This window comes from Nyctereutes procyonoides, unplaced genomic scaffold (assembly GCF_905146905.1).
Source record: "Nyctereutes procyonoides isolate TBG_1078 unplaced genomic scaffold, NYPRO_anot_genome, whole genome shotgun sequence".
In the NCBI taxonomy this organism is placed as follows: Eukaryota; Metazoa; Chordata; class Mammalia; order Carnivora; family Canidae; genus Nyctereutes; species Nyctereutes procyonoides.
Window position 1 is genome coordinate 20735503 of NW_026575117.1, and position 14789 is coordinate 20750291.

Genomic DNA, 14789 nt, shown 5'->3' on the forward strand with positions numbered 1-14789 from the left:
AGACAAATCTAACATCTTTTAGCCTTTTGGGTTCTGGAGGCAACATATTTCTCATTTATAATTTTTTAAAGCACACTCATGCTGCTACTCAAAAACTGGCCCACACAGAATGAGTTACAACAAAAGGTTCTAGATTCTCTCCAAATTGCAATAGGCAATCCCACTAGTTTCCCCTTCCCTCTCCCCTGCCCTCCACTGTAGTTTACTGTAGTTCCTTTACCATAGTTCTTCCTCTAGTACTCCTGGAAACTCCTGGAAACTCTGAACTAACTCACAATGACCAAACCACGGGCTTTCAATTCAAGAAACTGTCCACCTTGGTCATATGCTATACATTATGAGAGCAGCAATTGCAAGACAAATGTCCTTAAACATTTACATAAGAATTAAGAGTAAAATAATAACTAAGCACAAAATTAGTGACAGGAGGGGTACATATACAATTATTCAAGTTTGAACAGATTTGAAAAAATTGCTCTATGTTGAGAAGGATTCCTATGACTGAGTTGAGTAAACACACCGAGTACTTGCGTGAAACACTGTCCAAGGCACATGGGATACAATAATGAAAAGACAGATGGGGTTTAGAGATAACTCTCTAATTTTAACTTTTATATCTCAAAATCCTCAATTGAGAAAATAAAAAAGAAATAAGAAATTAAGAACATGAGAATGTATAGAAAAATTGACTATCACAGAGGCCAAGAAAGAAGTATTTTTTTTATGGAATAGAATGAATGGGTGATGAATATTATCAAATAGTTCTTACTACAGCTTTTTGCCCTCTAATATGCATATCATAAATAATATCTATTATTATAGAGACACCGAGGATGAAGAGGAGAAGTAATAAAGGTCATTGGCTTATTTAAGACCTTAGCACTACTTATGATGGGAGATTGTTTTAAGACTTATTTATTTTAGGGGGTAGAGGGAGAGAGAGAATGGTGGGGAGGCACAGAGGGAGAGGGACAGAGAGAATCTAAAGCAGACTCCCCATTGAGTGCAGAGCCTGACACAGAACTCAGTCTCATGACCCTGAGATCATCTGAGCCTAAATCAAGAGTTAGATGCTAAACTAACTGAGCTACCCAGGCAGCCTTATGATGGGGGATTTTTTTTAAATAAAGGTTATGCATGTTCCATTCACATTCATACACACATGTTCTAGAGATTACTGGTAATCCTGAGAACTAAATTTTCTAAACAGCAATTTGCAATATTTAAGGGTTAATATTTCTCTAAAGTATACATAACTCTTTTGAGTTGTAGTATTCAGAAATATATTTCAAGTATTTAATGAAAATGCTTTAATTATGTCATGTTTCTATGACATAATGCTACTGACCAATGCCACTAACTCCATTTTTTCATTGTTTTTCTTATGAAGCCAGATGATATCCACCTTCTTTCATTGTGTAGTAGTGAAATGTTTTTATCTTTTCTTAAAGTATAGCATTTGTTCTTCTCCTCAATATAATGCTTAAGTCTTTTTTGAAAGTGGAATGATAATACTATTGGCATCAGAATTCTTATTATTGTACATTTTGTATAACTTTTTTGTAGGTCTCAAGACACTTCTTCACTCTTCCAATAGTTATTTAATTTTAACTATTGTGTTCCATACATTAATGTGTGCCCAATAGATCAGAATCAAAGTCTGGTCCAAATTTAGACTGATTTCATTGTCATTAATTTTTGGTTTCTAAGAATACTAAAGAGTTGTTTTCCTTAATTCATTCATTTTATGTCTAGAAATAACAGTTCTCAAATATGAGAACATATTTGCTTTCTACATAAAACATCCTTTTGAGGTTTCTATGTTTAGGTTTTTATGTATTATACATACTTATATATGTGTGTATAGAAAATAGCATACTTAGAATCATACTTTCATTGTCAGCTTTGTCCTCTTCACAGTTCAATTTTCTCTCATCATTTTCCAGAATTACAGGAATATAGAGCCTAAAGGAGTGGTTTCAATCATGGGTATATGTGTGTGAGGTAGATCCTACACACTGTAGGGTAGGTCAGAGAGGGTATCATTCTATCTCCTCTAGTATTTTACGGTCCAGAAAAAAAAGGACCTAAGCATATGAATTTATGAAAAACCATTACAATGATTATAATAAGCATATAGCACCAATTCCAACATGCCCCAAACATTTTAAGCACACACACACACACACACACACACACACACACACACACAAATACACACACCTCTTTTTCTATCATTTGAGAACCACTGCCCTAAAGCATATGCAGTTATAGATAAATAGCCCGTGGAAAGAAAATTTCTATGATATATGTAATGTCTTAATTAAAAGACAGACACAATGATATAAGACTTGAAAGATACAAATATTCACATTCTTATGTAAAGAATCAACACAAAACAGTATTATTGACCCAAGTATACTGTTGCTTACAGACCACCACTCCCTTATGAAGACCTAGGTGACCCAGATCAACTTTGCAATTTTCCATTTGGTTCTGATTATTTTATAGACTCTAGAAGCCATTTAAAGACTCTAGAAGCCATTTAACAAGGAGCTGTGACTAACGGCTTAATTTACTTCCTATGGCAGTGCAAAGTGAAAGAATGATCTCAAGGCAGTTTAAGACGTTAAGTGGACAGAAAGCCATGCCTATGTAGTTAAATTAAATCAAACAGATTGGATGCATTTAAACAGCTTCTTGCTAATAAGTATGCCAATGAGGTTCTTATTAAGTTAGAGTAAGTAAATAATGCAAGTAAGAAATGCTTTCCTGGGGATGGAAATGCACAAGATAAGAATCCGAGTCAGAAAATATTTTAAAAGAATTGTAAAATAAGGTAAGAAAAAGATCTGAGGATAACATTTCTGTAAGAAAGTGAAAGAAAATGACAGATGAGGTCAGACTTATGAAATGTGTGTGTGTATAAATTAGAGTGCACTTGGGGTTTGGCTAATGTACAAGAAATTTATCCAAATTACAAGAAACTTACTATTACATTATTTATAAATGTAAGTGTATTGAAACAAATGTTTTCTAAGGGAATGCTATCCACTCAAAATGAGGTAGCAGTGAAAACTGATGAAATAAATGTTACTCTATGTACTTTGTCCCAGAATTGTTTGCCATGAGCTCTGAATAATTAACACATGCCTGCCCTTTTTTTATAATTTGTGAAGTGATAATCATATGCTCCCTAGTTAGTCTTCACTCTGCTATGTGTTGAGAATAGGCCATTTCGCACACAGCTAGTAAAAGGAAGAGCCAACATTTAAATCCAAGTCATCTGGTACCAAGTCCATTGCTCATTTGGTCAGAAAGAATAACTGAATAAATGATTTGTACCAGGAACAGGGACAGAAGAAGTATCAATAAGGAATGGCCGGAACATAAAGTTGTTTAAAATCCACAAGAAATTTGACTTGATATAGTAGGCATCAAGCTTCCACTATATGCATCATGCATCATGTGAGTAAAGTAAGGAATACGGTCATTAATCTGTCTCTTCTATGTAAGATATTGAAGAGAAGAGAATTTAAATATAGTAAATCTTCCAAGAAGTAAATTCAAGAATAGGCATGAAATTTTCATGTTAGCTTTCTGAGAAATCTTTCTTGTATGTTAACTGATCCATTCCAAGCATCTAGATGAGTGCATTTGGTGCCTAGCAGTGCTCGATAAATATTTGTAGCTCTGCTAGATAAAGTGAAGAGAAACTGGCAGAAAATGAGTTGTTCTTCATTTTTAGGAATTAGAAGGACAGAGAACACCAACTTGCCATCCATCAACATAGAGGTAATAATTGAAACCACAAGACATTACAAGTGTTCTGAGTTCAAGTCTATAAAAAGACCAAAAGACTATCAAACATGACTTTAGTAATTTCTGGTTCCTCTTCAAGTGTCATTTCCCATGTTGATTCTCAATGAAGGCATTTGAGGACCTCAAAACAGACGGTGGAAGAGGGAGGTGGCTCAGAAATCAGTAGAGCTGCTACAGTGAGACCTAGTGATTAAAAGAGGCTCTGGTGTCAGGTAGTGATAAGATCCAAAACCAGGCCGGCTGCTTCCAAAATTTTTGATGTTGCTCAAGTTAACTTGTCTATATCTCTGCTTATTTAAAAATAAGAATAATACTGCTGCCATATTGGGTTCTGGTGAGGAGTAAATAAAATAATAAAGTGCTTAGCATTGTGCAGGGATCAAGGCTCTGCGTGAGCCTCATTGCAATGAAGCTTAGCCTACCTACCTTCAGGTGGTTAACGGAGTACTTTCTGGAAACTAAAGATGAAGTCCAGTCCTAGAAGGGAGACAAAGGCAGACTGCTGCAGCTACTTGGAGTCTTGGGCTCCAAAGCCAATCCCAGGGACAATGAGTTAGGGAGAAGCCTTCAGATGAAGATCACATTGGCAGCATCTAAAATGAGCTGTTACAGACAGAAACTGAACAGTAGAAAGAAGGGTAAAAGTTTAAGAAATAAACCAATAAAAACAGGTACAACAGGTAAAGAAAGTAACTCATAATATGAAAAGTAGAATAAAAGAATTTTAAGATGTAGGAGATTATGAACTCTGCTAAAGATTATATGACGTTTAAACAAATTAAAACTAATTTAAAATGCCAAGGATTTTAGCTAAAAGACTTTTACTGATGCAAGAACAAGATAAATAAAGTAGTGGGAAGAAACTGTGGAAGACGTTGGTAAGGAATAGAATAGACAGCATATATAAACTTTTCTCAGAGTTTAACAGTAAGAGTAAGATAAGGGAAAAAAAATAGAATAATGGAGCACCTGGCTGGCGTAGTCAGTAGAACATGCAACTCTTGGTCTCAGGATCATGAGTTCAAGCTCCACAATGGGTGGAGCAATTACTTAAAAAATCTTTAAAATAGATAAAACAGGAAAAAAGGGAAAATTTTTCTTGAGAACTGGGGAAACTTGTATATATTTGAGGATAAAGGGAGAGAGTTGATGGAGAGGAAAAAAATCTAAAAGCAAAAACTAGAGCTGGAAAGGATGGACAGTATTGTAGAAACAATTTGAATTACAAAGTTAATGTCTTCACATTCAAAGTACAATTAGAGTTTTTTCCTTCATCAAAAGGATTGTAAGGATGGTACTTATATTGAAAACTCAAACTTCCCAGTGAGTTAGAGGGAAGGCACTTTGCTTACATAAGGAAATAAATGACTGAAGGATGTTGAGACCTAAAATAGTAACTATAAGAAAGAAAGCAATTAGCGGGGAAAAGTTCCAAGAGTCAACTTGTAATTGGCTGTCATGATTCAGAAATGAGCCAAACCTTTCCCTTCCTGCATCTGCATGGTAAGTTAGAGATAAAAGGTGACTAGGAATTAGAAGGACAGAAATAGAGTCGTTTTATTCAGTTACATCTGATAAAAGGTGCAGAACATATGAATCAACATATAGAACTGCAACATAGCCAAAACCTACATCTAGAAGATTCACTCCACTTCCAAACATGAAGCTATAAAGTGTTTTTTTTTTAGCTGTTCTAGGTGAAAACAATATTTATTTCTCAATTGAAATACTAGCACAGATTATATAATTAAAACCAAAACGTAAACTAAAGAAAGCAAGAGTGAATGGGCCCATTTATTTTTTAACTTTAGAAACACATTCATAACTATCACAGTGATGAAATCACTAACCAGAGAGCCAAAAACAAAACAAATAAACCAGAAAAAACGATCCCATTCCATTTCTGCCCCATTCTTTTTTATAATTTTCTTCTCCTGGTACTGGGATATAAAATACTATGGAAACGTACATTTATTCATCCTCATGTTATGAAAAGACAACCTGAGAGAGCTGAACCATCACTAAGCCAAAAAGAAGCTATAAAGTTTTTAACCAAATGAAAATTCTGTTCTTTCTGGGACATAGAGTGAACTCTAGCAAGTGTATCTATCACTTGTGGACCAGGTCTGGACTTACACCTAAAGGGATTTAGGAAAGACAAGGTGAAGCAACTTTGCTTGTGACATGTTACTAAAATATTTTATGAAATAATGCATGCCAATTCAATGCACTTGAAATTTTATTTGTGGAGTTAGTCAGGTAAAATATTGAAATAAATTAAAAATTTAGAAATATATGTTGATCGCATTATAAAATGTGTTTTAAAAAAGCAACAATAAAACTGTAAAACGAGTTCCCTGAACCCAGTACGTGCCAGGGATATGTTCTGCTTTGACCTAAACTTTAATTTGCTCAACCTGTAGGCAGTCATGATAGCTGAAATCCCTAAGCAGCTTCATGCCAAGCAAACATTATATCTTCAATGTGGACCATGATGTGAAATAGGTTGGAAAGCATTCCTCTAAAACATTACTCATACAGCCCAAAGTGAAGCTTCCTTTATAAATATTTAGTAAATTCTGAAGGATTCAATATATAGTAAAACAAAGTAAGAATACTGAAAAATATCATAGAATTATAGCTCATTAAACCATAAATAAACTAAGATGTTTAAAATAATTTAACGAACAGAATTTGCATTTACTATACAGATTTTATTCTATGATGCAGGTTAGCAACCATAATTGCATCAAAAATGAATATTATGGGTCCCTGGGTGGCTCAGTTAAGCATCTGCCTTCAGCTCAGGTTATGATCCCAGAGTCCTGGGATAGAGCCCTGCATCGGGCTTCCTGCATTGCTCCCTGCTCAGCCGGAAGCCTGCTTCTCTCTCCCCACCCCCCGCTTGTACTCTCTTTTTCTCTATTCAATAAATAAATAAAATCTTTTTTTAAAAAATGGATATTATGATGAGATACAACTTTTCTCCAAAATCCAATGAGCTCAAAGACAGACTTGTACTTTTCTTTTTCTTTTTTCTTTTTTTTTTAAATGCTATTTTCCTTAAATGGACACGTACTTTTAGATGGCTACTTTGGCATGCAAGTTTTACACTTAATGAGCTGAATTCTATCATTGCTTTGACATTCAAAGTGGAATTTTTAAAGTTGGGAATATTTATATTTGTAATGGTTTCGTCTGTGTTAAGTGCTAAGAACATAATGACAATTGTTTATCATAGTTTATATGAAGAAAATGGAAAATAAAATTAAAAATACAAATCCCATGAAGATGATATCAAGGCTTTAGGAATATGAATTCGTGGATACATATATAATACATTGTTAGGAATTTTATTTCTATTGTAATAAATCAGTTATTAGCCCAGGTCAATGTTATCAAACACTAAACTGATGGCTTCTTCATGACAATAAATTAAAACTATTATAGAATAAATTCGATGCTAAAAAGTGTGCTAGAGAAAGCCATCCTAGGTCCTATTGTTCCTATACCCCTTTCTAGGAGGACCAGCCTACACAGGAAGCAGAAAAAGATGTTTCATATCACATGACAACCAACCGTTTGCAGTCCTAGTTGATTGCATCACTCAAGGACACACAGACTATACACAGCCAGTAACCAACTAGCAGGTAATGACACCACACAGTAAAACATATGATGGGATTAATATATATACATAATTTGAAGACACACAGGTAAAATGAGCTTGCAATCTTATTAGGGAAACACAGACCCACTAACTTGAAAATAGAACATTTATAAACTTGAGCTTAATTAATTTGTTTTAACGTTCAAAATACTGAATTCAATTGCTAATATTATTTTCCCTTTAACAGCTCTAAATTCACATATTAAACTATTTGAGGAAAGGAAGACAAAATACTTACTTGTGATGCTATTTCTCGAGACTGACACAAAGGGAGGGAAAAAGAAACACACAAAATACAGTTTAAACAGTGACTAAACAATACATACGTGAAACAGCAACAAGGACAAATTGACAAATCCCCACTTAACACTTAAAATACAATTATGTGTTTCATTACTTATCATAGGGCTCCTGAATGAAATTAGGTAAAGAGTAGGTTATTATTTTAAAAGTTTAGCAAAAAGTTCCTGTTAGATTGTTTTTCGTCTGTTTGCTTAGTAAAATTGTCTAAGGTTTTGATAGGAAGAAAAAATGGTGGGAAAAATAAAACAATTGACGGGAGCTTATAAAGTTCATTAGAGACTACTTGACAAAATTATTGGCTTTCAATAATGTTGTAATAAAATTACTTTTCCCTGATGTATAAATTTAATTAGTTTATAGAAATATTCTGAGCTTCACATTGGATGTGAAGTCTAAAATTTGACCTGTCCAGTCACCATATAACCCATAAGTATTTAGAGGCAATACAAGTCATGCTCTCATAGTCTTCAATTCTAAGCAATAATATTCCATTCATTTTCCAATAGATAGAAAATTTTCAATTATATTCTTTAGTGTAACATAACTCAAGTTTAACAAATTATCCAGCATCCTATTGATACAAATATTTAAAAATGCACAGTAAACATATGATTATAGGCTCCTTAAAACTATTTCTCTCAGGATTCTTAATATATGGCCCAAAAGAATAAAAATGTTTGAGTGAATAATGGCAGAGAATGGGCAGCTAAAATTTCAAAACTATTCTATCTTAATCCCTATTAAAATAATTAATGTGATTTTGTAAAAGATAAACTTATTTCAATAATACATTTAAAAATTCTGTGTTCCAGTTTAATAATTAAGAGTTAATGGTAGATGAGATAGTGAGTGATTATTCCATTATATCAATGCTTTAAGTTACAGGATTTACTATTATGAAAGTGATCAACAATCAGAGTAACATATTCCACAAATTTATTATGTAAATTTAAAAGACTGTTTTAGTAAGTTTTAAAATGATGTCTTTCTAATTTCTAATAAAATTTTCAGTGGTTATAGTACACTTCAAACAAATGCAACTTTGAATACTCTTGAAAACTGGAAGTAAATACAGCTCCACATTTTCTTACCAAAAAAAGCATAGGAACAAATATAATATATATAAATATATTTAGTAATTCAGAACTTATCAGATTTTGTAAAGACAGTACTATACCATATACTGTATGGCAGGAAATGTCTGCAGTGGGTGTTGAGTAGCATTTCATAATAAAAAATAACAATATTTCTGCAATGAAAAGTAAGAATATTCACTTTAAGTGGAACAATCACATTAAAATTTCACTATTAAAGTGACGTTTTATCACTAAATAAATTTAGTGAGCTTTTTGGATTTCAGAATTGTGGCTAAAGGATTATGCACAAAAGTATATATAGTTCCTCTTTGTCATCAAGAGCAGTATGAGTCCTTATGCATCTTATGTTTTTGAACGAGGAGATTCTGATGTTATAGATTTTCTTAAACAGACATATATACATGGCGGTAGAAGCTCTGGCATGGTGATACAGAGCCAGGTAAAAAGGGGCAGGATCCAGCTGTACTCTATGATCCAACTATATCCAAGGACTGATTTTTGAGGCACTATATACACCTCCACTTTTATTCTTTGTGTTTGTATGAATTCTTCTACCAACATATAGCCCACCAAAAAACTGAGATTGTATCCCAGGTCTTTTCTACATTTTATGAATTTATAAATTTAATTGTAAATATTCTCTATAATCCTTTGTCTTCTCAAAGATGTCTGCTCAAGTATTTAGTGTTTCCCCTACTCACACCGATAAAGCAAAATAACTGTTTTTCTATATATAGAACATGAGAGTTTTCTATATATAGAACATGAAAGTCTGAAGACAGACTAGAAAATGATGTGGCATGAAATCCTGCATCAGCCTTTAAATTGTATTTTTTTTAACTCCATGAAATAAGGAAGCAAGGCCTAGTTTTTGCCTTTGTTTATTCCTAATGCATTCTGCTATGAAATGTCAGCACTTAATAAAAAATTATCCATAGAATAGGACAGAATTTAACACTTGAAAGTATAATCTGAAAAAATGATCAATGAATGGGTCTAATATGACTACCTATGACTATAAATCTATTAGTTGTTTTTATTAGTCATAAATACATAGTTTTGTCAGGAAATCTTATGATTTGTTTTGAAAAATAGAAGCTTCTGCCATAATCATTTTTATTTCTGTAGAATGCATCTACTTTTATCTCTTTTAGCTGGATATGTATGTCTTTATCTTGCTTTCTCTATAGCATGCTTGATTTGTTTTTTTGTCTTTTTGTTTTTTTCAGTTTCTGCTTTCATCTATTCACTTCACATTCTGGAAGAAGAAGAATTAATCTTTTCCAACTATTCCAGTACCTTTGCCACCTTTTATCATTTCAAAATTGTTCAAGTCTAATTCTGATTAGATCAAAATCAAGGGCATATTATGACTAAGTGCAATTTACAGATGAGCTATGTAAGAAACACGGTTACTCTTCATTTCCTGCATAAATTTTTTGTTGGTGGTGGTGGTGATACTACATTCCTAAATTTAGTTAATGACTTTGTTATTTTTATAATTGCTTAATTATATATGTATTTAACTCACTCTGAGATCTCTGGCAAGTGTCTCATCTTTCTTAAAGACATTGAGATATGTAAGATATTGAGATATTCTATAGATTTCATCTTCCTGAAGAAATCACTGTGAAACCTTCTAACCCATTCCAGGTTACCCTTATGCCTGATGGTCTTTTCACTGCCATCCTGAGAATTTCCTTGGCTTCATATTTGTTGCCTGGACTCCACAAAATGTGGAGGAAACCAGACATTCTGTGGAGTCCAGGTAACAAATATTCCTTTCTAGTATTCATTCCTTGTAGTGGGAGTAGTTTCCTTAGAAAGCAGGCATGGTAGAATGTTTTTGGAGACAATGCTGAAATATGATTTATCATACTCTTATAGGTTTGATAGCTTTAGCTGAATATAGAATTCTAGTTTGGGAATATTCCCTCAACATCTTGAGGGCATTGTTTGTTCCTTTGTTCCCTTGTCTTCTGGATTTCAGTGCTGCTGCTGAAAAATCTCAAATATCCTTTGCATGTGAACTACCCTTTGTTCTCCTCCTGCATCTCCTCTTTTCCTTCAATATTCTGAAATATTATGATGCTGTCTATGTCTTGCTGTGAATCTATTTTAATTCATTATAGTGGGCCCTTGGTGACGCCGTTTGGAAATTAACACACTATTAGTCTGAGATTATTCTTAAATAATTACACTGATATTTTACTGCATTCCTTCTGTATGAAAGTGTTATCATTTAGATCTTAGACCTCCTGGATTAGTCCTCTAATCCTATCTTTTCTTTACTGGTTCCATGTTTGAATTTTTGCTCTTGTTTTCTTTGGTGATTTCCTCAACTTTATGATACGAACTTTTTTACCTTTGCTATCATATTTTCAGTTCCAAATGTTTTTTCTTTCCCCTAAATGTTCCTTTAAAAAAATAGCTTCCTGGGGTGCCTGAGTGGCTCAGTTAGCTAAGCATCTGACTTGATTTCGGTTCAAGTCGTGGTGGTGAGATCAAACTCCACAAGGCTCCACGCTGGGCACAGAGCCTGCTTGGGATTCTCTCTCTCCCTCTCACTCTGTCCCTCCCATCTCCTCCTTCTCTCTCTCTCTCTCAAAAAAAAAAAATGGAGTTTCCTGTTCATCTTCCATCCTTACAATACCTTATTTTTCTATTAATACTAATTATAGCTTTTCAATACATAGCCTCACTAGTATATATTTAGCATATCATACAATTCTCAAACATAAAATTCAAATATTTAGTAAATTTACCAAGTTGTATAATCATCACCATAAATCAGTTTTAGAATATTTCCAATACCTCAATAAACCCCATCATGTTCATTGACTGGCTCCCCATTTCCTCCACCTCCCCCTGACTTAGGCAATCACTAATCTGCTTTCTTATCTGCATATATTCATTTTTATGACATTTCATAAACATGAAATCATACAATTTGTGGTCTTTTGCATCTCCCTTCTTTCATTGGACTTAGTATTTTTGAGGTTCATCCAAGTAACAGCATATATAAGTAGTTCCTTTTTATTGATAATCAGTATTCCATTGTATGGACATAACACATTTTGCTTATCTTTTACTAGTTGATGGACATTCAGGTTTTCCAAATTTTGGCTATTATGGACAATGCTGCTAAGAAATTTGTATGCAAATCTATGTGTGGATATATTTTCATTTTTCTTGGATAAATACTTAGGAGCGGAAGTATTTATTTTGTGTTTTGAAAGTGTCTTCTTCCTCAATGACCTGTCCTTCTTTCATGTTTTTAAATTTCTTGTTTATTTTATGCAGGTGGTTCATTTTATTTTATTTATGTGGTTCATTCTATTTCCCAACATTGGGAATTTTTAGTTGTTTTCTCATATTTAAGAGTAGGGGACTAATAAAATTTATTAATAGCTCTGGGTAAGATTCTTTTTATTGAGTTTCGTGGTAATCACTGGATTACTGAATGTCTCATGTCTACATCTTTAGGCGGTCCACTTGGATTGCTCAGATTTCCCAGGAAAGATCTCTAATCTGCTGCAGAAGGATATAGTATACAGAATGTACCTTTCACTTAGCTCTCTGAATTTAGTGTGGTATTATTGCCCTCAACTGTCCCCCGTCCACAGTGTATCTGTGTACTCTCTCCAGAGAAATAACATTCAATCTTTGCCAGTGCAGAGTGACGAACAATACTACACCTGTGTGAATTGTCAGGGAAAATGGGTATCTGACAGCTATTTACAGAATAATTTGTTAGACTCTTCAATTCTAATTATTAGATGAAGTTTCTACCTCCTGAAATTGGCTTCTTTCCTTAATTAAAGCAAGAGAAAATTAACATTTGAGGCAATGATAAATCATTTTAATTCTAACACTTGACTTTTCTTGAACATCTGATATTTGAGAAAGATGGTAGAATGTATGAGCCAAACTTTCATCTCACTAGAGACACTAAGGTCTTATTCTTTGTTTTTATATGATCAGAAAAAGAAATTTTCCTCTTCATACAAAATCTAGTGTCTTTGAGTTATTATTTAATTGATGTCCTTTTTTAAAAAAATAAAAGATTAACTTAAAGGATAGTCACATTAATGGCACTTTTGCATCTTGTAAAACTATGATTGAAGATACTGTTCTTCATGTTATCTAAAACCTTTTAAATAAGAAAGAATATAATATATGTGTTCTTTTAATAACAAATCTTCCTCAAGATTAATTTTTATCCTTTCATGTATCAGACTATAATTACTATATAATTCAACAGTTCTATTTTTGCCTTACTTGCCAGGAAAGTAAAAGTAGAATTTTGGCTCAATTGTAGCACTTGGTTCATTTTAGATGTAGGATAACACTAATTTCGCTGCCTCTATTAATATATTTTTTGTAAAGAAGTCTTGGTGACTTTATTTTTATCTTTAATTATTTAGGTTGCCTCAATTTTTATACAATATGCAGAATATAAAATTTAAGTAAAAATATATATGCCAAAAGATGAATTCAACATAGGAAGACTGGAGATATCATTGTTATTTAACTCAGTTTTCTCTTATCTCCTCAAGGATGTACATTTTTCGTATAAGCTAGAGTTTGGAGGATTTATAAACATTTTATTAAAGGATCTTTTTTGTGATGGGAGGAAGTGACCAAAATGTAATGTTAAATGCTCCTTGATGGCAATACAAATACTCAATTATCCTTTCCCTATCTATAATGTGAACAGCACAAAACAAAGTCCCTTAATAATATAAAATGATAAGATGAATATGAACTTGACTGAGGGCAGAATTTACTATGTCCAAATTCACAAAGCCTTATCTCATTATCATGAGATAAGAGCATGATAATACTCTGCTGAATGGAAACGTCTTTGTATTTAACAAGCTCAAATAAAAAATGAATAATTGCTTAGGTGTGAAAGCACCTGTCTTCTCTTAACCTTTAATCAAATAATATTTTTTTGGATACAGTATTCTTAAAATTTTATGTGTATCTGGCCAAATTATCTTATGAAGTAAGGAGATGGCAATAAAGTTCTCTTTAGCATGCCTCATCTACCAGTGGAACCACCAGGAAGTACCTCAGGAAAGCTGAATAATTTCCTACTGTCCTCAGTATTACTTATTTAAATATCAAGCCATAAAGTTTAGCAAGTAAACAAAAATCCACTCCTATGCTCATACGCTTTCCATAAAGCTCTTTTTTTCTCTGTATAGATTCACTGATTTTAACACAAACCAGTTTAATGGCTGCATGGATTACTAAAAGGTAAATAACAGATCTGAGCTTCTGAGTTAATTTTGCATAAGACCAAAAATAGATATGGGTAACCAAAATTCTGAATAACTTTGAGGTATTTGAGAAGAAAAATATTTCAAGAACATAAACCATAATTTATATTAAATAATTTTATAAATATTGGTAGGATAGCGCATTTATTCAAAATTTTTATTTCATAACAGAATCTAATTTAAAAGGTGATATTTTACCAAGAATATAAAAACTATTTAGAATCACATAATGTGACCACATCAGTGTGCATATATTTTTAGCTGTAGGAAGCCATCAGAAATTTTGTTTCATTTAATAAATTCTAGTTTGCTTTTAAAAATACTGAGTTTTCCTCTAGGAAGGTCTGGTACTACTCTTGAAATTTTATCTTCACTTCAGAGTAGTCTTTAATCTAGAGTTTGAGAAACGTGAATTTCAATGCTTACTAAATTTGTTTTACTTCCTTCCAAATGTGTATATATGAAATATATATCTGTATATATCAGAAAGCTATATGGCTTGCCCTGAAAACTGCTCTTACGTGTCAAAAAGTTACTTAAAATTAATTTGCTTCCTGACAATGTAGACATGCAAAATCTTAGATTCCCCAAAAGGCATTTAGAGCTCAA

At 32.9% G+C, this 14789-nt stretch overlaps 1 protein-coding gene across 12 annotated transcripts in view; it reads right to left on the reverse strand.

The window, feature by feature from the left end:
• Window positions 1-14789, reverse strand: part of KCNT2 (potassium sodium-activated channel subfamily T member 2) — a 377566-nt gene that overhangs the window by 46243 nt on the left and 316534 nt on the right. For 7 of the 12 annotated variants that reach the window (XM_055334362.1, XM_055334356.1, XM_055334360.1 and 4 more), the window contains one exon: window positions 4249-4299. The exons of 3 other annotated variants lie outside the window; for them this stretch is intronic. In XM_055334362.1, the coding sequence (XP_055190337.1) occupies window positions 4249-4299 (51 nt within the window). Of the gene's footprint in view, window positions 1-4248; window positions 4300-7730; window positions 7752-14789 lie in introns of all 12 variants that reach the window. 2 more of the 12 variants (XM_055334364.1, XM_055334354.1) reach the window with 1 other exon arrangement.